Here is a 26,181-nt window from a genome sequence, read left to right on the forward strand (position 1 = left end):
AAAAAACCTGGTTTAAGCGAATGTATCAATCTACTTCACTTTCTATTCTATTCTAATGTTCTAATCCTATCCACTCTCAAGCAGTTTCACGTGGGACAAAGAGGCCAGATCAGACACAATGGTGCCCTTTCTGATCACTTCTCAATAGAAAATCGCGTCAAGTAGGGCTGTGTACTTGCTCCTTCTCTATTCGCTATCTTCTTTGGCGTAATGCTGGGTCAAATGAGGCAGCGATTGCACGAAGGCATCTATATCCGGTTTTATTCTGACGGCAATGTGTTCAATCTTCGACGTCTACTATCCCATACAAAAACAAAGGAGATGGTCATAACGGAGCTTCTCTATGCCGATGATTGCGCCCTGCTAGCTCACAATGAACATGATCTCCAGAACGCGGTAAACGAATTTGCATACGCTGCCGCCTCTTTCGGTCTATGTATAAACCTCGGGAAAACAGAAGTCATGTTTCAGAAGTCACCCAATAAAACATACTCAGCCCCAAGGATCACCGTAAACGAACAGCCCCTTAATGTGGTAGACCACTTTAAATATCTAGGTAGTATAGTGTCAAATGACGCCTCACTTTCAAGGGAAGTTGATAACCGTCTGGCCAGGACCAGTAGCGTTTTTAGACGCCTTCAGACGAGAGTTTGGCGAAACAGATCGCTGCGCCTGACTACAAAAATCAGTGTCTACCAGGAAGTGGTTCTCTCAACCCTTCTGTATAGCTCTTAGACATGGACACTATACAGGAAACATCTAAGACATCTTGAGCGCTTCCACCAAAGATGCTTGCGCTCCATCATAGACATACGGTGGCAAGACCGCACTACAAACAGCGATGTCCTTGCGAACACCGGTATGGACAGTATAGAGGGACTTCTTATGGTCCGACAGTTACGCTGGGCAGGACACGTATCCCGTATCGGGGACGAACGTATGCCAAAAGCAGTCTTTTTTTGGTGAGCTAAAAGGTCGTCAACATAACAGAGGCGCACCACGGAAACGCTACAAAGACCAGCTTAGGCGTCAACATTCCTTGGCTGACATAGAAGAGAGCACCTGGTTCTATGCGCCTCCGAACGAGACAGCTGGAGGTCACTCACGAAGGCCGCGAGATACCATTTGAAACCAAAAGAAAATCCGCTTCCGAGGACAAACGCAGACGGCGAAAAGAAAATTTAAATCGACCACCTGCGGACAATGGTTATGCTTGCACTGGATGTGGCAAAATATGTAGATCACAGCTGGGGCTGCGCTGCCACGTGAAATTCCTCACTAATCTTCGACTCGAAGACAAGCCTTATACTCGTTATATTTAAATAAAATGAGATTAAATTTACAAGTTTTATATATTCTCATTGATACATCTACGATGCTATTTGATCTAGGTATTATAATCCATTAAGTAAATCTCATTCAAGCTTTCAAAAAAATTGAAGGGGCCACCATAAAAAATCCTGTCCCGGGGCCTCCACGTAGTTAAATCCACCCAAGAAGGTTCAATGAAGGTACGAGTTGAATAGAGGTATTGTAAAAAATGAATTAAATTCTGAATTATGAAATTAAATAAAAACGAACACATAATCCATGTCACCCTGACATTGTTTTGCATCATCACGGTTGGTCTAACGGAGTTGTATGAAATTCACAACAGATTCTGCACGGCCACTTTCAGATGCTATTTTCTGCTGGAGTGCTCTCACAAAGGTCGCGGGACGTACTTTTGAGACCAAGCACTTGCCGAAGACAGACGCAGAAAACAAATTTGTCAGACGTGAATAATCCAGATTGGCCAGACGGTGTTACTTTCCATAAAGACCATGCATGCATGCTATATATGCAGTTTAGGTTTCTACTTCATTTAGCAACCCCACTTTTTACAAAGCTTAAATCGGCTCACTCTGTCTGTCTGTCTGTCTGGTAAAAAGTTTGTACAAGTTATTTCTCACGCATCCATTCTCGGATCAAGTTGAAATTTGCACAATTATTCATTGTCAAAGACAACACACGAATCAGTAAAATTTAACCAATGCTCAATTAACTACTGGTAATTAATTATTTTGTTTGATACCAACAAGGGAAATTAATCTTTCAGTATTCACAGATACCTTAGATCAGGGGTGGGTAACATTTTTGTATCGAAGGCCGCATTAAAAACAATTTGGGAATGGCGGGCCGCACACACACACACACACACACACACACACACACACATACATACATATATATATATATATATATATATAAGAGTTAGAAATGTTTTAAACGAATTTTATTTTTTTTTTAAATTGCTGTTGTCTTTTTACATCACAATATCGCCACAAATATACAGTTGTACTTAATGTGCAGTATTTTACTTTTCACTAGTTGGACTAGTTGTTACTCTTGTGACTGCTGTCAAATTACAGTCAGTCAACATTGACCAGTGATTATACTTGTTTAGTTTTCACATAAAATACTTCTTTACTGAATGAGTTCCGGAAGTTGAATGTCGGGACGAGCGAAACCTGCCCTTGTGGAGCATCACCAGAGAATGCTGACCATGTCCTTCAATGTTGCATACTAAATCAAGAGACACGAACAAGACGCTGGCCCCAAAGCCCGCCAAGGACTATTCGGAGAACTGCCTGATCTGGAAATCACTTCTCTTTGCTTGGAGCTTTGTCCTCTGTAGCTGAATGGTATTGAAAACTGGTTCTTGACCTCTTAAAATTTGCTTTTATAAATTGCACAACTGAGGAATCTTAATAAGCGTTGTACTGTTAATCATTTCACTAGAAGTAGTTTCACTTTTCAGCAAAGGAAAATGACAAAAACTATTTTCTTTTGCTTGCTTGTAGAAATGGGAAAGCCTTGTTTGAAAAGATTTAGCATGCATTTACACTTCATATGCAAACAATCAATTGCAATGGAATTGATAAACATGAAATCTTTCTTCCACTCTTCATTAGAAATATTGATAACAAGGTCTCAGTCAATGTTCTACAAGTAACATAACAATTTCATCCTTGATATGTTATATTCTTCTCATTTGCCTTCTCCATGCTAAGGTAGCATTAAATTATTTTGTTCATAAATTGGAAGTACCCGTGGTTAACACCCCTAGCTCTAATAAGCTCGATTGCCATGCCTTGCATTCTGCTGTAATTTTAAAATTTGCAGCTTTGTGCAAACTTTCCTGTTTAGAGTTTATGGTTGTGATATTAAAAAAAAAAAAAAAACACAAAAACTATTTTTCTCAGTGAAAGATTGAGCTCCATTAGTTGTTACACTTGTCATCTTGTTTCAAGCCTACCCAACACTCAGAGATTGTGTTTTGAATTGAGTGTATTGATATATAGCCAATAGATATTATTTTTAATATTTGCATTTTTATATTTATATACTGTGGGCACACCTGATTTCTGTAGGTGTCGGCGGGCCGCATAAAACACTCCGGCGGCCCGCCGTCCGTAATTTGCCCACCCCTGCCTTAGATTATAGATTATAGAAAACGTTATTTCTGCAATACCCATTCTGAGATCAAGTTGAAACTTTAAACAATTATGTTTAGTACCTAATAAAACATGAATCAATTGAAAAAAAAATACTAATTAGCCAATTAATTAATAGTAATTAATTATTTTGTTTGATGTCGAATATGACAAATACCTTCTACATTATTGAGAGATATAGCTGTAAGTGCGAAGTTCTTTCCCTTAGATAAGCTTGGTTGTTTGTTTTTATTTAAAGGATTTTAACAAATATTTTTGGTCCAACGTAAGCATATTGTAAAGATTCTACGTAGATTGGACCAGGATTGCGCACCCCAAAAAAAATGTGCACAACTGAGCACCTCCATTTTGAGTGTTTTGTGTTCGCATGTGACATCATTGGTGGTGTATCGCTCTATCAACCAATGGGCCGGAATTCAAGTAAATTAGCCAGAGTTACAGATAAACAAGAAACAAAAAGGGTAAGCTTTTATTATAGATTTGTATAGACGCTGTCTTTGACCGTATTTAAGTACTCTAATTAATGTTTTCTGCTTATTTGTCTAGTGACTCTAATAGATAGGTAGACTGCGTGCCTAATTGCAGACCTGCATCTACTGATCTAGACTATAGTAATAGATCTAGCCATAGACAGTATAATCACATAATAATCATAATAATGTGTATAGATCTAGTAAATATTAGTCCAGTAGACTACACTAGTCACTAGACTAGATCTAGATTACATAGATTATAGATATATATCTAGTCTAAAGTTTTCTGCTCAATTATCTGATCACTGTAATAGAAACACTGCGTGCCAAATTGCAGACCTATATCTAGAATCTAGACTATAGGTCTAGTAGTCTACACTATTCACTCTATCTAGATCTAGATCTAGATTAGATTATATAGATTCTAGATATAGACTAGAGTCTTTGAATTTCTTGATATGGAAGCTGTAGTCTACTATTTGATTTACATCTAGAGGTCTAGTTCAGTAGTGAGTAGATCTAGATCTAAGCCTAGATCTAAATCTTGATAGATCTATCTTTCTAGATCTAGCATTATAGATAAAATCTACTAATACTTTTATCTAGATGTATACTCTATAGTATCTAGACTTTATATTAATTCTAACGTGTTAACATCTAGATCTAAAGTCTTAAGTCTGTCTACAATTTTAAATATAGATAGATCTATATTATAGATCTACAAGTTTAAAACTTTAACCAATATGTCTTCAACTTCACCTAACTGTTGAACCGTTGGAGCACCACCACAAGATCCATTCCTCTCTGTCTTTTGCCTTGGATAGACTTTCTTCCAATAGCAGACTAACAGGCCTGTCTCTTCTTGTATATTGTTTCTTCACGTCACTTTCTGCATCTCCTTCATTTTCCTGGTACTGTTATTTATCAATTTTTTTTTTAGATTAGTTTCTCATTTTAACTCTCGTGTTTATGTTTGTAATGGTATCATAGCGCCTTGAGCCTAAATTGTGTTTGTTAACAGCGCTTTATAAATTCAATTATTATTATTAAATTATTACCTTGATCTACTAGTCAAATATTTACTTTACCTTAAAATAAGATAAGATAAGACAATGCTTGAATCTTGATTCTAGAATCGATCTTTATCTAAATTTTTGGATATGCAATCTAGATTTAGTTGAGAATAGTTGAGATATAAGACGTAGATTTGTGGAAAACAAAAAAGACGCGATTCTGATACTGCTCTGCTCTCTTATGCTTTCGATGCATTGGCGTCCAGTGAAAGCAAGAATCAACCCATTCACCAATAAGTTTGCCACACATTGTCGTCAGTGCATATGTACAGCAAAGAAATGCCTTTGTACTTCAGTGAACTGATCACTCCATATGCCCCCCCCCCGCTCCCCAGGGAGTCTGCGCTTCTAGTTAGGTCACTCTTCTTCCTCAAAAGTTAAGGTTTGCGTTTTCATTTTTCAATGCACGGACCAAAGGTTTGAAACTCGCTCCCCACAGATCTCAGGTAAACATTTTTACTACATTCAAGGAGAGCACTAAGACCTATTTCTTTTTTACATTGCAACTCTTGGCTTTATGTTTGTTATGCTACCTACTACAGCGCCTTGAGCCAACATTATGTTTGTTATGCTACCTACTACAGCGCCTTGAGCCAACATTATGTTTGTTATGCTACCTACTACAGCGCCTTGAGCCAACATTATGTTTGTTATGCTACCTACTACAGCGCCTTCAGGCAACATTATGTTTGTTATGCTACCTACTACAGCGCCTTGAGCCAACATTATGTTTGTTATGCTACCTACTACAGCGCCTTGAGCCAACATTATGTTTGTTATGCTACCTACTACAGCGCCTTCCGGCAACATTATGTTTGTTATGCTACCTACTACAGCGCCTTCCGGCAACATTATGTTTGTTATGCTACCTACTACAGCGCCTTCAGGCAACATTATGTTTGTTATGCTACCTACTACAGCGCCTTGAGCCAACATTATGTTTGTTATGCTACCTACTACAGCGCCTTGAGCCAACATTATGTTTGTTATGCTACCTACTACAGCGCCTTCCGGCAACATTATGTTTGTTATGCTACCTACTACAGCGCCTTCCGGCAACATTATGTTTGTTATGCTACCTACTACAGCGCCTTCAGGCAACATTATGTTTGTTATGCTACCTACTACAGCGCCTTGAGCCAACATTATGTTTGTTATGCTACCTACTACAGCGCCTTGAGCCAACATTATGTTTGTTATGCTACCTACTACAGCGCCTTGAGCCAACATTAGCCTATGTTTGTTATGTTACCTACTACAGCGCCTTCAGGCAACATTATGTTTGTTAACAACGCTTTGTAAATTTGATTATTATTTTTATTATTAATAAATACGATTTGAGTAAAAGAATCTTGATTGTGCCAATATATAATTTAACGCTAACAAATTTCCCTTTCACACTTTGCGATCTATGGGGCAGATAATGTAAAGGTCATCTGTTGTTGTTTTTTTTTTTTTTTGCCAACGATTAACAATCAGGGTGTCATGTGGCCATCGCAACGACCAACCGCCTTTACTTTTCCAAACTAAAGTCAGGTACCCACTAGAGTTGGGTGAACTCAAGGGCATCCTTAAAATTCCGAAATTAAAAATAGCAGTCTTCACCAAGAGTCAAACCCGGGACCTCTCGGAGCCACCATGCATTTGGTCTGGATATAGAGCTACATTAATTAGATGTAGTTTATATCTTTTTATCTAGTTTACACCTTCAATGATACTGTGTGGGCAGGGGCGGAAAGGGAGGGCAAAATCGGCTCACATAAGGTCTTGTGTTTCTTACTGTAAATAGAGTCTACAGGGATTCTCAATTTGTAAAAAGAAAATCTAAATTAATAAAATTCAATTTAATTAGTATTTAGTTTATTACATTATTTCGATAAAACTGAAAAAAAAAAGTAAAGCATTACATTTGATGGCTGTCTAATTGAAATTTATGTGCTCTGGGGTGTCGTCTCGATGGCCATGGGTTCGAACCCTGCCTGCACAAACTCTAAAGCATAGCTGATGATTACCCTTCCCATTAATCGATCGTACCATCAATTAAGTGATAACCATTTGGACAGTTATTACAAGACAGAACCCTTTGCTATCATCTCAATAAAACCATCACCACAATAGCCATCTTCTTGTTCTTTGTTACCCACACTTATAGCCTATTCAAATTATATATTACAATTTTCCCCAAATAACGCCAGGTACCCATTAGAGCTGGATGGACTGGATGGGCGCCCTAATGATCCCGAAATTTAAAGCCAGTCTTCACCAAGATTCGAACCTAATTAGGACATGCATTAGGGTTGTGTGGACTAGGAGGCGTTCTATACATTAAAAGTTCAAAATCTCAGTTTCTCAATGGGTCTAAGATTTGAACACTAGATCACTAGACTATGTGGTACAACCGCCACGTCCCTGTCTTACAGTTAACTTAACCATCTGAACACTTTATCTATTCAGCATCATCTTTGAAATGAGCATGACACATTGAAAGACACGATACTGTACACGCTACCGACGCACTGCGAGATGGCCAAGGCAGTTCCTATTTTCCTTTTACTCTGCGTGCTTGTCGCTAACGGTAAGAGTTTGAACGCTTCTGATAAAACTTTTCAGAAATTAGAGACATGAAAACGCTTGCATTATTGGCCATCTGGAAGCAAATTTTAAGGATCCTAGTTTGGCCACAAAGGTACAGAGCACAGTGAACTAATTGAAGGAATTGTTCTAGATAATAATGATGTTTTCAGCCCTAATGGATTAAGTGTCACCAACAATTCTACCGCTTGCGGTAGAAGATAAAATAAGAAATTTTAACCTGCTAATACTTACCGGGTACATCCTGGGTGTGTGGGGGGGGGGTGAAATAACGGGAATAACTACCACGTGACTTGGAAGAAATTTGGAACCATCCCATTAAAATTTTCATGATCTAAACCGCTGCGGTTCAATTGACCCTATACAATTCTTTATTCGCAATTTCGACCCAATATGTTTTTATAAAGACGCCATGATACATGAAAATATTTTTCTCGAGTTTAAAACAAAATCATTTTCAAAGTAAAAGTTACGTAAACAATGAATTTAAATTGCAAAAAAAAACAACAGTCCGGCAGTGTTTCTCACATTTCAGGGTGGCCACCCCTAGATAACATAATTTTCGCTCAACCCCCCTAAGAAGCTGGTGTTTTCTTTAAGAACGCACTATTCATCGCAGTAAAAAAAAAAAAAAGTCGAGGTTCATATTAAGTTAAATAATAAAGAGGAAGCCCTAGTCAATAGTATTATGCGAGGGACATTCTAGGTACATGTAGTCCACGGACGTCTGTAATGGGCGTGCTTTTTTTTTAAGTTAGGAAGTTTCTGTCACGAAACTCTTTTTCCACACAAACGTCGTCACTATAATGAAGTGCAATGGTCGGCAGAAATTCGACCATTCAAAGACAAACAAAAATCCAAAAGAGATAACACTCTAAGACGTTTTGAAATGTTTTCCTCAAGAAGTTTTGAACAATTTTTTGCATACGCCTCTTGACAAAGTCTTATTATAAGATGAAACGACCTCTCTTACTTCAGATATTTAAATTGTTAAAACATCGGAAATAATGTTATTTTACCCATAGTCAATGAAAGTAAACCATTTTTTTTTTGCCTCCCTCCCCCTTTTTTTTTTTCCTATTGTTGGTAGGTCGTTAGCTTGTAGCTCCAGACAGCTAGTATAACTGAACCGATGTAGGCGTTTTATATTTTCTAATAAATAAACTTTAAATAACTTAAAATTCTTTTGTGAACGAAAACTCAATATAACTGTTATTCACAGATTTAACTTTCGATGAGGTATGGATCAAATAGTAATGAAATAAACAGATTCAAAATAAATGTCTATACTCTTTCATGTCTCAAGACTGAAGATCTATCTGCCGTTCACATTTGCTCTGGGTACTTAAGCATCCTCATCGTCACTGCATACCCACTAATAAATCGTTGAACCTCTTCTTACCGCCTCCTAGGAAACAATACTAAGGCTTGTCTTCGTGTCCAAGTTCGAGAAACGCTGCTGTAAAGATACAGATGATCAATAATCCAAAACAGAATAATAGTAATAATAATCCAATATGGATCTAATATTTATTTAAATAAACAAAATATCGTTTCTAGCTGATGTGACTTACCCTTGCACTTTGACCAAAATTGTTTGACCTAAATTTCTGTTTGTTATTAAAATATTTATTGCTATTTCCCTTCTGTAGTTGTCCAGACACAGAAGATTATTAGCTTCACTTCCGAATCCAGATACAATGCCTGCAGTGAGCCGAACGTGGCCAGGGAATTCTTAGACACTATTTATCTATCTGCGGTTCTCGATCCGGAAGATAAAGATCTGAAAGATTGGAGGCTTCTTGTGCTGTATGAAAAGACGACGATGGGAGAAGTTATAGTAAGTTATAAAGTGCTGTGAACTGTCTCTCCTAGGCTAATGTTTAAATTCCACTGTCTCTCTTAGGCTAATGTTTAAATTCAACTGTCTCTCCTAGGCTAATGTTTAAATTCAACTGTCTCTCCTAGGCTAATGTTTAAATTCAACTGTCTCTCCTAGGCTAATGTTTAAATTCCACTGTCTCTCTTAGGCTAATGTTTAAATTCAACTGTCTCTCCTAGGCTAATGTTTAAATTCAACTGTCTCTCCTAGGCTAATGTTTAAATTCCACTGTCTCTCTTAGGCTAATGTTTAAATTCAACTGTCTCTCCTAGGCTAATGTTTAAATTCAACTGTCTCTCTTAGGCTAATGTTTAAATTCAACTGTCTCTCCTAGGCTAATGTTTAAATTCAACTGTCTCTCTTAGGCTAATGTTTAAATTCAACTGTCTCTCTTAGGCTAATGTTTAAATTCAACTGTCTCTCCTAGGCTAATGTTTAAATTCAACTGTCTCTCTTAGGCTAATGTTTAAATTCAACTGTCTCTCCTAGGCTAATGTTTAAATTCAACTGTCTCTCTTAGGCTAATGTTTAAATTCAACTGTCTCTCCTAGGCTAATGTTTAAATTCAACTGTCTCTCTTAGGCTAATGTTTAAATTCAACTGTCTCTCCTAGGCTAATGTTTAAATTCAACTGTCTCTCCTAGGCTAATGTTTAAATTCCACTGTCTCTCTTAGGCTAATGTTTAAATTCAACTGTCTCTCCTAGGCTAATGTTTAAATTCAACTGTCTCTCCTAGGCTAATGTTTAAATTCAACTGTCTCTCTTAGGCTAATGTTTAAATTCAACTGTCTCTCTTAGGCTAATGTTTAAATTCAACTGTCTCTCCTAGGCTAATGTTTAAATTCAACTGTCTCTCTTAGGCTAATGTTTAAATTCAACTGTCTCTCCTAGGCTAATGTTTAAATTCAACTGTCTCTCTTAGGCTAATGTTTAAATTCAACTGTCTCTCTTAGGCTAATGTTTAAATTCAACTGTCTCTCCTAGGCTAATGTTTAAATTCAACTGTCTCTCCTAGGCTAATGTTTAAATTCAACTGTCTCTCCTAGGCTAATGTTTAAATTCAACTGTCTCTCCTAGGCTAATGTTTAAATTCAACTGTCTCTCTTAGGCTAATGTTTAAATTCAACTGTCTCTCCTAGGCTAATGTTTAAATTCAACTGTCTCTCCTAGGCTAATGTTTAAATTCAACTGTCTCTCCTAGGCTAATGTTTAAATTCAACTGTCTCTCCTAGGCTAATGTTTAAATTCAACTGTCTCTCCTAGGCTAATGTTTAAATTCAACTGTCTCTCCTAGGCTAATGTTTAAATTCAACTGTCTCTCCTAGGCTAATGTTTAAATTCAACTGTCTCTCCTAGGCTAATGTTTAAATTCAACTGTCTCTCCTAGGCTAATGTTTAAATTCAACTGTCTCTCCTAGGCTAATGTTTAAATTCAACTGTCTCTCCTAGGCTAATGTTTAAATTCAACTGTCTCTCTTAGGCTAATGTTTAAATTCAACTGTCTCTCTTAGGCTAATGTTTAAATTCAACTGTCTCTCTTAGGCTAATGTTTAAATTCAACTGTCTCTCCTAGGCTAATGTTTAAATTCAACTGTCTCTCCTAGGCTAATGTTTAAATTCAACTGTCTCTCCTAGGCTAATGTTTAAATTCAACTGTCTCTCTTAGGCTAATGTTTAAATTCAACTGTCTCTCCTAGGCTAATGTTTAAATTCAACTGTCTCTCCTAGGCTAATGTTTAAATTCAACTGTCTCTCCTAGGCTAATGTTTAAATTCAACTGTCTCTCCTAGGCTAATGTTTAAATTCAACTGTCTCTCCTAGGCTAATGTTTAAATTCAACTGTCTCTCCTAGGCTAATGTTTAAATTCAACTGTCTCTCCTAGGCTAATGTTTAAATTCAACTGTCTCTCCTAGGCTAATGTTTAAATTCAACTGTCTCTCCTAGGCTAATGTTTAAATTCAACTGTCTCTCCTAGGCTAATGTTTAAATTCAACTGTCTCTCCTAGGCTAATGTTTAAATTCAACTGTCTCTCCTAGGCTAATGTTTAAATTCAACTGTCTGCCAAGCTTTTGTTTTATATTCAACGTTTTGCCTAGCCTGGTTTCTAGATTCAACTGCAGGCCTACACTTGTCACTCGATCTAGATCAGGGGTTCCCAACCTGTGGGTCGATTGACGATTTGCCAGGGGTCGCCTAAGACCATCGAAAATATGGATTGTTATTGTCTACTCTTCTACTTCTGTATGTTTGTGTTTGGGGGGGGGGGTTTGCGCCAGAGTAGGGGATTGTAAAAAGGGGTCGCCGAGCTTAAAAGGTTGAGAACCGCTGATCTAGATTATATATATTCTAGATCTGGAAGCTGTAGTCTACTGGCTGATTTACATCTGGATCAGTTGTGTGTAGATCTAGAGCTAAGCCTACATCTAAAGTCTGTGAATGTTTTTTTTTCATTGGAACGTGGCTTTAATCTCAAAACTCCGTTTGCTACTTGATGCCAGACGGGTTGAGTTTAAAACTTGATGCCAGAAGGGTTGAGTTTAAAACTTGATGCCAGAAGGGTTGAGTTTAAAACTTGATGCCAGAAGGGTTGAGTTTAAAACTTAATGTATAAATGTTTGATTTTAAAACTTGATGCTAGAAGGCTTGACTTTAAAGATTAATGTCAGATGGCTTGAGTCTAAAACTACATGCCAGAAGGGTTGAGTTTAAAACTTGATGCCAGAAGGGTTGAGTTTAAAACTTAATGTCTAAATGTTTGACTTTAAAACTTGATGCTAGAAGGCTTGACTTTAAAGATTAATGTCAGATGGCTTGAGTCTAAAACTACATGCCAGAAGGGTTGAGTTTAAAACTTGAGTTCTGAATGCTTAAGTATAAAACTTGATGTCTGAATGCCTGACTTAAAATCTTGATGTCTGACTGTTTGAGTTAAAAATTTGATGTCCAAATGCTTCAGTTTGTTTTGAGTTTAAGACTTTTTTTTTTAAATCTCTCCTGCTCATTAGGAAAATTTCCGATGGGTAGATGTTTGTCCTAATGTAGCGGACTTCAACTACACTGAATTGTTCGGCAATGATGCCTTTTGTATTAAGATGGGTACCACGTTACATGTCGTCTACGGCGTCGATGTGAACCCCATCCACAACAACTCCAAATACTGGGTTGTCTGGGTCAACGAGAAGTCTGGTTCCATAAGATCAAAGCAGATCGTTGAAATAAAGACAGTTGGTAAGACGATTTTTTTCAATTTATGTAGTCCCGTAATATGAGACTGTTCAAAGCGTGAAAGGCGCTTTTTTTTGTTAAAGTACACGGTGGCTGAGTTGTTAAGCGCTTGGCTGCTGACCGAGGGGTACTTGGTTCAAATCTTGGTGAAGACTGTGATTTTTAATTTCGTGATTTTTTGGCAACCCTAAGTACACCCAACTCTAATGGGACCTGACTTTAGTTGGGGAAAGTAAAGGAGGTTGGTCGTTGTGCTTGCTACATGACACCAATCTCGTTAACCGTTGGCCAAAGAAATAGATGACCTTGACATCATCTGCTCTATCTATATATATATATATATTATTCTCCTCAAGGTTCAACAGTTTGGACGAGAAGAAGAAGTAAAAGAAAGATCACTCTTTTATTTCTGCGGATAGAGTTACCCCACGAAAAAACAAGAGGGCGGGGGGAGAACAAGTAGTATTCACCCGTCACTACGAATAGCTGCCAGGTCGTGCATTTTGCGTGCTGGACTGTCGTTTGGAATTATCGATAGTTCCGGTTTGAAACCCTGCCCGCTCCCATTCTCCTTCGTCCTGCGGGAGGTTTGGACTAGGAAGTAAACTTTCTTCAACTCTGAAGGAACATCCGAAACATGTAAAACATTTTACAAACAAACATTTTAAAAGCACTAAATAGCAGCGCCGGACTTAACCATTGTGACCAAAAAGTCATGGAAAGAGAACAAGTAATCTACTATGTATATTCACCCGTCATTAAATAGCAGGACCGGACGTAACCATTGTGGGGCCCTTTGCGAAACGGATTTCGCGGGGCCAAGTTTGGATAGGGAAGCGGATAATAAGTGAAATTTAAGAGTTTGTATTAGAAAATAACTTCGTCTATGCATTTTATTCTTTCTTTAATACGTACAGAATAACTTTACGATGCGTGTAGCAAAGTCATACAGTATATCATAATAATTCTGTTTTTACATAGATCACGCTCAATAGCAAGAATTAACAAATGTTTCAATCTATCTTTGAGAATTATTGACCTGAAGTAATTCTTCATTAGTTTGAGGCGCGAGAAGCTTCTTTCACCAGATTACACAATGGACCTCAATCACCAATCGTAAACAAACAACATTTAGCCACGTGAATCTCTATACCTTCTATACGAATTATGTAATCCATAAAGGCTGTCACGTGATACTTTTTTTCATTGTTTTATCAAAATTATGACGTGGCTAAATGTTGTTTATTTGCGATTGGTGAATGAGGTCCGTTACGGCTAATGCGTAATGCCGTTTTTATTTATCGCGCGTAGGATTGGCGTTTTCCATATTGAATGACACCCCAAAATGACAATATTGTCTATATATTTCCGTATATTTTAAGGATTTTTCGTATATTTTGCAAAAACACAAAATATCAAATATTATATCCACTTTTTAACTTGTCTTTCCGAGCCACTGTCTTTCTGTTCCCCTGTTTAACTTGTCATTCCGTTCCATAACATTTTGTGCATCTGGCACTGTTTCTACAGTACCTGAGGAGGAGATCCTTACAATCAACAACGTGGCGTTGGATTGGGCCAACCCGGAAATAGAGAACACCTTCGACGGCAAAGTGTCTGTCATCAAATACTGCATGTACCAGATCGATGCCCACGAGCTAAGTATCACCTTCAGGGACAAGACGATCACATCGAAAGACAGCTGCGTAAGCCTGAACGCCGTCTTCTTAAAATCGGACATAGGCCAAAAGATAAGCGTAGGTGTGGAGGAGACCGCGGGAATATGCAAGCGGAAGAGGAAACGGTACTTCTTCCTAGAACAAGGTGGGTCTGAGACACAAGTGTTTTTTTTTGTTCTAATCATGTCGACCCTGGGTAGGTAAAGGGCTTTGTCCGGGAAGTGGGGTTGTCTACGAAGATCTGATTTATGAATTTGTGAACATGTACTATTTACATTAGATTTTTACCAAATTATTACATTTTTACTACCTTTACTATTTTAACTGTGAATAGACCTTGATTTTAATGATTCGACTGTATAGAATTTGGCCCTTGCTGTGTAGAGAGAGAGTAGTCCTTAAGTGACTGCAGGCACGACATGGCCTAAATTGTGCCGATGTGCCTAAAATCAAAATCAAATCAAATCAAATCATGGCTAAATTTGGGGGGGGGGGGGAAGCGTGGTTGGGGGGGGGGAGGGGTTTTACACCACTTAAGTTTACGAGGTTGGTCATGGCTATCACAAGGGCGGGGATGAGATTCTGGTCAAAAGGGACACGAGAATGATAGCATTGGTTTATGACTTGTGTGTACGTGAATTTTTTGGAGTCAGTTGGAAAGAGGACTTTGGAGCTAGTTGGGAAGTGTGTGACATGATTTTATTTCGAGAGAAAAGGTCAGTTTGTGTGTGTATGGGTGGGGCTTAGAGCAGAAGAGTTTTGTCTGAGATAGTCAGAGCTGTGCGATGTAGGACTATCTAATTAGTCTTATTCATAGTGCTAGATAGTTGTTACTGTCTTCCTGAACAAGGGCTGGTGTTGCTCGCCAGCTATCCAACCCCCTAGTCAAAAAGGTTTCACAACCACCCAAGACAACCCATCTAAAGAGGCGGTTGTCGGCTTAGGTCTTTACATAGGTTTTACCTGTAGCTTAGCCGTAATTTAATAATAATAATAATAATAATATGACCTCTTTCACCTGCAAAAGCTGTTAATGTGTGAGTAGCTCCAATCGGCTAACTTACCTTTATCTTCAACTATCCCGTAGTCTGTTGAAACGTAGGGGCACATCACATGATGAGTGGATCGTCTTTCTACATTTCTTGCTATTGCCTTGAATAGAATCTCTTTCCTGTCCATTCTTTAATATTATCTTACAATTGCTTTCTCTGTCTGCCTGTTCTTCTCCTCCTATCAAGTGTCCTCTGAAATTCTATTTTCACAGATGTTCTAAAACGATGTAAAGGTCGTCTGCTTGTATGACAGACAGTCCGATAGTGAACGAGGCTAGCACAATGTCCAACCGCCTTTACTTTCCCCAATTAAAGTCAGGCCCCGATTGGAGTTGGGAGACGTTTTAAAAATCCCGAAATTCTTAATCCTAGTCTCAGGCAAGATTCGAATCCGAGACACTCAGTTCAGAAATCAAACGCTTTACCACTCAGCCACCAAGGCACTATAACATAAATACAGCTTTTTTTTTTTTTTGTCTTTTTTTCTTTACAGGAAAGATCGTCATTGACAAAGCAAGTTTTTTTGCGAGATCTACAAATGACAATGGGGCGCAGGATAATTTCGCCCTGCCTTTTAGTAAGTTTAGTTTAAATTATTCCTTCAAGATTGAGAGATTTTTTATTTATCAAGATTGTTTTCCTTTTTTATCACGATTTCGTGGTACAAAATGGAATAATCTAGAACGCTTTTATTTTTACTTCTGCTATGTATCAAACAGTGTGCTTTTTGTTTTTTTTTAAATCCATCAAATCTCTCAAACTCAAGTTTTTGTGTTGCTGGATGTTATTTTATGAAAACTAGGTTTTTAAAAAGTCTTCTTTTTTTTAGAGCACTTTCATGTGTTTATTTTTCTTTACTCTACTCCACTCTACGCTGTCTCTCTCTCTCTCTCTCACTTTCTCTCTCATCTGTTCCTTGAATTTCTTCAAGGGGGGGGGCTGTTCACGTCACCAGATCCCTCCATTTTCCCCAGTCAGCAGCTGTTCTTAGCGGGATAAAAAAAAAATGAAAGGTTTGTTCATTCTTTGACGTTGTCCAGCCAGCTTTTCTTTGGAATATCCTCTCGTCCTGCTTACTCCTCTGTACCTTGAAGGAAGACTTTTGACGGTGAGTCATGTCTTAGACTCTATGACCAAAGCAGGACAGCTTTCATTTCTTCGTTTTTTCGCAGTATTTAGAAATGTTTCCCTTTTGACAGCCAGAGTGTTGACTTGTAAAAGTACACATTCTTTTTTCTTCTTTTTATGGTATCTGATACTCTGCATTTTTCTGTAGCCTTTACTCTCAAAAGGCTTGAACTCTTCTTTCAGACTCAGCGTTCAGTGTCCAACTTTCACAGCCATTTTGGATTACAGAGACCAGTAGCGAAGAATACAGCTTTAATTTTACATGGAAGCTGACGTTGCCCTTCCATTTCCACAGTTTGATCATGACAGTGGATGCCAAGCTTTTAATGATCCTTCATCTCTTGTTATGTTTAGCCCTAGGTATTTAAATGATTTAACTACTAATGTTTGGCCATTCAACTGTACGCAACATTTCGTACTCTCTACACCGCAAACTTGTATGTGCTTTTTTACCAGCACTGATTTCCATGCCAACTGCTCAAGCTGCAGCCTCCATTTTTTGGAAGTAAGATAGTCTGGTCTGCATTTTCACTTATGAGGTTTATATCATTTGCGTTACTGAGATTGGAAATAGGCCGCCCGTTTATGGTTCAGTTAGGAGTAAATCTTCTGGAGTTTCCATCATAATATGTTCAGAAGCACATGGAAATATCTAATCTCCCAGGAAGTTCTTCTATCACCCAGGAAATATTTTGTTTCACAGAAAGATCTCCCAGGAACAAGACACCTCACAAATTCCTACCTACTCCATCGGAACCTCTGTATCTACTAGTGGCTCGTCTCTCTCTTGACCTGCCCACTGACAATCATCCCTTTTGCTATGGCGCCTGCATTCTGGTGCTCGCTCTGGGCGGAAAACGTTCTGTTTTGTGAACTAATTGTTTTTATTTCACTATCCACGTTCCGGCCAAATTTTAGCTCCATCTCAATGTCTGAAACAATAGGACTTGGTGATTCATTGGTACATTGTCTATGGCTAGAACATTTCACTGTCCACTTTGGTAAAAGGCAGATAGAATTTAGCCCTTGTTATGTAGAGAGGGACTGCAGGCACGACATGGCCTAAATTGTGCCGATGTGCCTATTATCAAAATCAAATCAAATCAAATTAGGATGTCATTTGTGAATAGGGGATGTGTTGCAATACAAGGGGGCGATGTGGCTGGGTGGTTGAAGCGCTACCAAACCAGGAGATCTTGGGCTCAAATCTCGGGACTGGGATTTCGATTTCCGGGATTTTTAAGGCGCCCGTGAGTCCATCCAACTTTAATGGGTACCTGACTTTAGTTGTGGAAAGTAACGACAGTTGGTCGTTGTGTTGACCACATGATACCATGCTCGTTAACCGTTGGCCAAAGGAATAAATGACCATAACATCATCTGCCATATAGATCGCAAGGTCTGAAAGGGAAATTATTGCAATAATTGTATACTTACATAAAGCTCGAATTTTTTTTCCATTATAGTGCATATATATTGCTATTAAGGAGCTTATCTCAATTCACTCTACACATCCGTCTTTTTGTATGGCTTTCTGGTAAAACGTATGCATACGTAATTTAATTTAACCCACATCCAATCTTGGATTTAGAAAAAATTTTGCACAATTATTTCTTTTACATGACAACAAGAATCAATAAAAAGAAACCAATTAGTTAATAAACTAGTCGTAATATAGTGACTTTGTTTGGTATCTCGAAAAAGAGAAAAAAAAACATGGTATTTAACATATGTCGTGTTATAAGCTGAATTATTCCCCTTTATAGGTCTCCGCTCGAAATTGAAATAAACAATATATAACTATAGACTATACAATCTTCCCTAGTCATAAGTATATCACTAGCAGAGTCGGTCCGAGGAGGCGTGAGTCACAAGTTTGAATTCAGATAAGTGATTAGCGTAGTGAGAAAGCTAAAAGTATGTAACAGAGCTAAACAAAAAAACAAGTGGTTTTTAAAAAATCACACAGTTGTTCCAAGGAAACTGCCTCCCCACTCACTCTAAACTGACTGGTCTCACAGAGTCCCTCTCACCCTACTACCTTCACCGCGTGTCTGTCGTCACCCTCAGACCTACTCCTGTCCATCACATCAACCAATCGAGGCCAGTCGTTCTAGAAGGCCTGAACACAGACTTGCAACGTCACAACCTGTAGGCAGTTTGGACCAATAGCTCGTAGCCACGTCACAGGTCTGTGCGACGTAGCAACGAGCTATTGGTTCAGGCCTTCTATAAGGATTGGTCTCGAACCAATACACTTGCGCGCACATACACACACACACATACAGGTAGACACACACACACACACAGATACACACACAGAGATGCACACACATACGCAGACTTCCTAACACTAGCACAAGAACGTTAGAATATCTATTTTTTATCGCTAGTCCTGAGATGGATTAATGGGCATGAGATGGCCTGAAATGTGTTAGTGAGCCATGATCAGTCCATGTGCCAATTAGTTATTACCATAAGCATAACCTTGTTTTTACTTCTATCAACTCACTTTGTCTGCCTGTCTGGATGGAATCCTGTCTACACTACTTCTACTACTTCCCAGTCCCAGATTAAGACTTGAAACTTTGCACAATTATTCATTGTCGATGGAATTAGTCGAAATGAATTAATTTTTTAATATGGAAAATCAACTAAGCTAATGGGAGACAAAACTTGCAATACTGAGAGCTATGGTAGCGATTGAACGTTGCTCTCCCCCCAAAGCGAGAACGGGACTCTAGGTCAACAAGCAAGAGAGCAGACGCGTCTACTCGCAAGACCAAGAAAGTAACTTAAGCAATGGACCTCATTCACCAACCGTAAACAAACAACATTTAGCCACGTGGTGCTCTATCTCTTCTATATAATTTACGATCTCATGTTTAATTATGATGGTTGTCACGTGAGAGTTTTTTTTTCGTTGTTTTATCAATAAGATCACGTGACTAAATGTTGTTTGTTTACGATTGGTGAATGAGGTTCATTGCGTAGTTCTATAATTGACGCCAAATCAAAATGATTGACGCGTTCTCACTCAGTGTAGGCTAGGCCGCTGGGTTTTTAAAAAGTTTAATTTTTCTTATTTGTTTTAATTATTTGTTTTTCATTTCCAGCCTCATGGCTCCTTATCGTCTGCCTGAGTGTGTTGAACACATTCAAATAATGGACCAAGATGGCGCCTCTCATGACAGGCTTTGTTGCTGTCTGTCCGTTCAAGTCACATTTTTTGTTTGAATGTAAACCAAGGACAAAGTCCTAACTAGAATATATATATTTTATATTGCAGCTTTGAACATAATCTTTTCGGAAGCTGCATTTATATCGAATGTAGTCATCGTCAACAAAGATATAATATTAAACACAGAATGGCAAACTATTCCATTGAATCCATTGGCTCATTTTTATGTTGTTCGTTGTGTTGTTCGATTTCTGTGTGAGTTTGTGAATGGGTGTGTGTGTGTGTTATTATTATTATTTTGTTAGAAATGAACGAGTAGTCATTCTCTGGCGCTGCCAGGGTCGAATTTCGCTAAAGAGAGCGCTTTTGGTCCAATCTCATTTGTGGACCAGTGGGGGGGAGGGGGTATCTAGGAGTTGGTTTTCCGTGCTGCCTTTAGGCGCTCAGTAAACACAACTCTGCCCGAGTCGGGGGTAGAACCTCGAGCCCCCTTCTAGGTAGCCAAGCCAAGTTCAAGCAGTTATAATTGTTTATTGACTCCTTGTCTCAATTGTCTTCCGCGCTTTCTGGCACGCTTCTGAGAGTGCTAGAGGGTTGCTTTAAAAGACCGTTTGATCTAGTGCTATGATCATACTCCTATAGGAGGCATCTAGAGCTACTCGATCCATTCCATTCAAAGATGCATTGGCACCATAATGGGCATACACTTGCAAGACTACTTCACAAATGACATGTTCTGATAGAAACGTGTATGGACAGTTCAGATTCACTACTTGACATTCGACAGCTGCTCTGGGTCGGACTTCTATCACGTAAGGGAGCCAACACAACGGCCAACCACTTTTATCTTTCCCCAACTAGTGTCAGGTACCCATTAGAGCTGGATGGACTCAGATCCACAAATTCAAAATCCCAGTCTTCACCAGGATTCAAACCCGGGACCCTCCGGTTCAGAAACCAAGTGCTTTACCACTCAACCACCTCGACTCCGTTTATAATCAAACTAAACAGAAAATAACAATTTTGCTGTCTAAAATAGCTAAAAATTGAATAGGCTCCCCTTTATTAAAATAAGGGCCTATATCTAGGTCTAGTTCTGGTAGTCTTTAAGATCCAGGTCTAGTTCCGGCAGTCTTTAAGATCTAGGTCTAGCTCTGGAAGTCTTAAAAAAAAGTGAGACCTAATTAAATATACTATAATGTTAAATCTAGACTCATCTTCAATGTAACATCTTTAGATTTATAGTCCTCATCAAATCCTCTCTCTCGTCGACCCATTTAAAATATTTCAGCTTTGAAGTGGTCAAGTCATTATCTAAGACTTAGATTTTTTGATGAATGCGATAAATTTTTTATTACATTATCCACATTTATAATATCCTTCCACAAATACAAATATTGATCTGTTACCGCAACGTGACCGGAAAATGTCCTCTTTAAAATGTAATACTGCAGTTACCTGTCGCCTTCAATGGTTAAAACGTTTAACACCGACACAGAATCAAGCTAATGATTTAACCATTTAACCGAAACTATTAAATAGACAAAATACTTGATTAGCTGACAGACTATTTAGAACAAAATAATCAATGAGATTGTGACCGTGTTGTGTTTCAAGTATGTTTCAATGTTACAACACAGACCTCTCTCTCTCTCTCTCTCTCTCTCTCTCTCTCTCATTTTGGTGAAACACTTTTAATTAAATTTATCCTTTGGAAGTAATGAAATAAGCGTGTCTAAGTTTCATTGGATTTAAGTATTCACTTCTTATAACAGGTTAGTGGAATGTCCTTAGTATTGCATTAGCTGTCCTTCGGTGGGAGATGTACACAGTCTGATCAATCTTTTATAACACAGGATGTTTTCCAATGTCAAAATAATAAACGTGTCTTTACAAATCTTGTATTAACTCACTCTGTCTGTCTGTCCGTCTGTCTGTCTTGTAAAAGGTTTGAACATATTTTTTTCTCTCATTTCCCATTCTCGGATTAAGTTGAAACTTTGCACAATTATTCATTGCACCAGACAAGACATTAATCTATAAAAAAAAAATTAACCAATTAGCTTATTAAATATTGATGATGGTTGGATATCAAAATAAAGGGAATAAATGCTACTTAATGAGAGGTGTTTATGTGTATTTATCCCTTTTTTTACATTTTGACACGTTTTTTTTTTCTCCCACTTCCCACTTTTGGATCAAGCTGAGATTTGCTATATTATTCATAGTCGATTGCAATGCAAAAATTAATTTTAAAAATTACCAATTACTTCATTAATTAGTACTAAATAGTTGATTTTTGTTTTATATAGCAGAAAGACGATAAACATTACGATTTTCAGACAGTAATTAGTGATTCTTTCCTATTGTTCTGCTTTGATTTTAAAAAGGAATCCTTTTTTTATATTGCTTGTTATATGTTATTTTTTAATTTCCACAATTTTAAAAATGTGAAAATCTATATTGGTGTTTAAAAAAGTTGAAAAAGTTTTGTTCTACTTTTGTATTAAAAAGATACCTTTCATAAGTATATGATTCCCAGCACACATTGAAATAGAAATAAATGAAAAGACAGAAATGGGAGAATGAATAAGCAAATTGAAAATTCCACTCTATCCAGAAGAAATTAAGAAACTAATAGTGAATAGATTGAACCAAAACTAGAAAACCTCGAATCCAAATAACAAGAAGAAATGACGCCTATTATTAACTATCATGAGACGACCAACTTATAATTTTTCGAATCTGATGTAGACACAGTAGAATGAAACAGCATATGTCCCAAGGACTGAAAACTTGGGCAACTCAAGTTTGCCCCAGAGAATGCCTACCATGTCCTTCAAAACGGCATTCTTCTCTATCGAGATTCCCGAACAAGATAGTTCCCAAAACTCCCTACATAGGAAAAAATATATTTAGAGCTGCCTGATCTGAAAAATACATCGAATTCCTCTTAGCTACTGGACTAGCCAGCTGAGCCTTTCAAAGTAACAATGAGAATGCAGACTTTGGAGTGCGTCTTTTAATGACAAATTAAATTTAAATATATAAAAGTAAAATCATAATACAATATTTGGTAACCCGTCTTTGCACGCTCTATGGATTTCATTGTCGAAGACAGGTCTTGATATTATTGTTGTAAATCTTTTTGAGCAAATCAGTGAAAGGAAATCAGACTAGATGGAGATGTTTATTTACAGTGTTGACTATATTTATATTTATAGCTTTTATATAGCGCTACTTTCATGCTTATAGCATGCTCAGAGCGCTTTGGTCCAATCTCATTTGTGTGTGTGTGGGGGGGGGGTATCTAGGTAGCCAAGCCAAGTTCAAGCGCACTTAGCCTCTCGACCACGCTTCCCTAATAGCAAGAGAGGACGAAAAAGAAAAACAAAACAAAAACAAAACATTAGCATCCGCCTAATTAAAGTTTCTAGACTCGTCTGTTTGTAACACAAAATAATTTTAACTAATTTCATGAATCCTCGAACACAATGCAACACTTTATCATTATTTCTAAAAATTGAAAACTAAAGACCATTACTTTCTGAGACAGAAAGATTCGAAGATTCATAAGGTAAGCTCCCTTACAGAGGCGTAGTGAGTGGTGACAAGGGGGTCACGATGCCACGGGCGCCACCCTGCGAAAGGCGCCCCCCCCCTCAATAAAAATAAATTTAAAAATATGATTTTCTGGAAATTTTCAATTTCTTAAAATTATTTCAAATAACAAAAATTTTCACCTAGAACTAATTACTTAGTTGATTTTCTATGTAGATGAAGAAACTCATTTTGAAATACTGGTTATAGGTATGAATAGTTCTTGGCTTTACCATGACATTTAAGGGTCAATTAATAAAAGTGACAAATCTAAATAACGACAGGCCTAATTGTTGTCTTAAACATTTAAAGACCTACCAACTTGTGGCTTTACATTCCTTTCTACATCCATGTAGAGGAGAATTTTGTATGATCATAGACTCTATGCAGATTAATATTAGTTGAAATACTTTCTTTTGCTACCGATCCATGCTTGAATTTTAGACAAATCAATTTTAAAAATTCAGAAAAACCAAGGAGTATCCGAGTTCCTTTTAGTAAGTAAAACAGTCGAGTATTTTGTAGAAGTAAAACTATTGTAGATTATTATCTTATCTTATAGATTACATGTATTTTGTATTATATTATTATTAAATACATTATATATATTGTTATAAACCTGGTGGTGGCACAGATGTGGGTAGTGGTGTGTGAGTAGTCAGCCGACGCAAATCTCCCCAGGCTAGCGCTAGACCAGCGGTCAACCGTGACGGGTTACGACGGTCAGCCGAGACAACAGAGCTCAAGAGCGTCACGAGGGATGTAGTCATCTGACCACCCAGAATGGTCGAGCGACGTTCTGTCCGGTTCTAGAAGGCCAGCAGGGACCCTATATAAAGAGTGAAGGTATCCGAGACCAGTCAGTCACAACTTCCTGATCTACGGTTCGTTACAACGGCTCAGTACAAGTCCGAGACGAGACAGAGAGACCAGTGCAAGAGTTGATACGGCGGTACGACTATTAACGGAGAGATATTTGTACAGTCTTGTGCTACGTGCTGCCAATTGTACAGTATTGGCTGTTATTTTATTGTCATTAAACTATTACGTTATTCGGAGCCCTGAGTTGTCAAGTTCTTTAAGTTGATGGTGTCGTGTGGTGCAGTTTACAAAGAGCCTGGATAGTGAGATTCGTAACAATATATATTTTTTTATGAGATGTTCATAAAAAAAAAGGAGGGGGCGCCTATTAAAGTACCTTGCCCCTTGTACCTTGCCCCGTGCTCACGTTTTTCTTACTACGCCTCTGCTCCCTTACAGCTTGAGAATGAGTTCCCTACATAAAGATCTCACACAAAACTTAGCTGTGTTTCCAGTCTAGATATAATATATATAGGTCTGTGATTTAGATTATATGATCTTGCATTTTGAACCCCTCAGAAATGTGGACTTCTCGAGATTTGGAGCGTGACGCTGCATTGCCCCGAACTCCCGAAGTGTGTCTTCCGGTTGTATGATTGTCTTCTTCCCTGGCCAACAATGTCTGGAAAAACTCATTGCGGGGTTAGAGATCTAATCCGATATATTAACCATGAGATCGCCTTGAAGGTAAAGTCACTTAATTATAACATCTGACTACTTGGGTTATGCATTCAGTTACAACGTCCTATTTGAAGATATCTTTGGGGGTTGCTGTCAATAAGAGACTAGAGCAAGGGGGGGGGGAGGGGCTTCAATTAGAGATGATAGCATTTGCACGTATATGTTTAGATGTGCTTTTGCTTTCAGATGTTTGATTGGACTATCATGATCACGTGTTGATGACGTCAGTGGTGTATGTTGAATGAGTGTGTATGTATATTGAATGAGTGTGTATGAATATCACACAGAGTAAATGTTAGTTTCTTAAGCTGACTATTCTTACATATTGGAAAAATGCTCTTCACTCCCCTTAGCTGAAGATTTTCATTTACGAATCTAGCCAGTTGTCATAACCAGGCTACTTTAACTCAAACTCTCTGCTGATGAAGATTTTACATCCTTAAGCCGCTTGCACACTGCATCGTTTCCGCCGTATACAAAAACCAGACGAGTTTTTTACAGTGTAGTTGTAGCTTTCACTTTAAACGAGTTTTTACTTGCCTTGTCTAGCTACTCTACAGTTTTATTTATTTCATTTCAAATTACCGCTTTGAGATGTGTGATCTGTCCTAGCCGTACGACTCATAAAGTATATCGTCAAATGTATTTAGTAACGTAGGCAACTGAGTCCAATTCACCGTTCGGCGACCGTCGAATATAGTTGAATGACACAAGCAACTTAAGGCTATTCTTATCTTATCTTAAAAAAATACAGACGTTACTTTAAAAAAGAAGATGATTACGTCATTCGCTTGATACTATGTCAATCTAGTATTGCTTGTTAACCAATGACTTAAATTTTGCCAAGTCATTGGTTTTCCTGGCTGGCTCAAGTCATTTTATAAACAAAGTGTAATGTGAAAGATCCTATGAACTTCTCATACTACTCAGACGTACTTTTTTGCCGAAAGGTCCAACCTTGTTGTGTAAAAGCAGCCTTAGACTTGTCCTCGATGCTTACGAATGTATAAATCTGATCTTAGCATAACATCACTTGTCGGAATGCACTTGAGACCTATAAACAAAAACAACAAAAGGCAGTTTAGTTTACCCCCAACTATAAAATACATTTATTGTACATTTAGTATACTTGGGGTTTGTTTGTTTTTTACGAAAAAAATTGTTTTACAATGTCAAGGACACTTTATTAAAAGATTACTTTGGCCAACTAAATAATAGAAATAAGTTTAGCGCAGCAATCAAAAGAGATTACAA

At 37.9% G+C, this 26,181-nt stretch overlaps 2 protein-coding genes across 4 annotated transcripts in view; both read left to right on the top strand.

The window, feature by feature from the left end:
- The first annotated feature begins 3,827 nt into the window (after window positions 1-3,827).
- Window positions 3,828-19,983, top strand: LOC106071846 (uncharacterized). Its single transcript, XM_013232050.2, has 7 exons — window positions 3,828-3,958; window positions 7,498-7,618; window positions 9,288-9,475; window positions 12,526-12,748; window positions 14,276-14,569; window positions 15,970-16,053; window positions 19,721-19,983. Exons 2-7 carry the CDS (start codon window positions 7,567-7,569, stop codon window positions 19,768-19,770), a joined length of 891 nt encoding a protein of 296 aa, XP_013087504.2. The 5' UTR covers window positions 3,828-3,958; window positions 7,498-7,566; the 3' UTR covers window positions 19,771-19,983.
- A 1,282-nt stretch (window positions 19,984-21,265) lies between these two features.
- LOC106078763 (uncharacterized) overlaps window positions 21,266-26,181 on the top strand; it is a 33,020-nt gene continuing 28,104 nt past the window's right edge. For 2 of the 3 annotated variants that reach the window (XM_056015987.1, XM_056015990.1), the window contains exons 1-2: window positions 21,416-21,560; window positions 24,766-24,933. In XM_056015987.1, the coding sequence (XP_055871962.1) occupies window positions 24,865-24,933 (69 nt within the window). In that variant the 5' untranslated portion in view covers window positions 21,416-21,560; window positions 24,766-24,864. The other variant, XM_056015988.1, reaches the window with a different exon arrangement.

This window comes from Biomphalaria glabrata, chromosome 17 (genome assembly GCF_947242115.1).
Source record: "Biomphalaria glabrata chromosome 17, xgBioGlab47.1, whole genome shotgun sequence".
Classification (NCBI taxonomy): domain Eukaryota; kingdom Metazoa; phylum Mollusca; class Gastropoda; family Planorbidae; genus Biomphalaria; species Biomphalaria glabrata.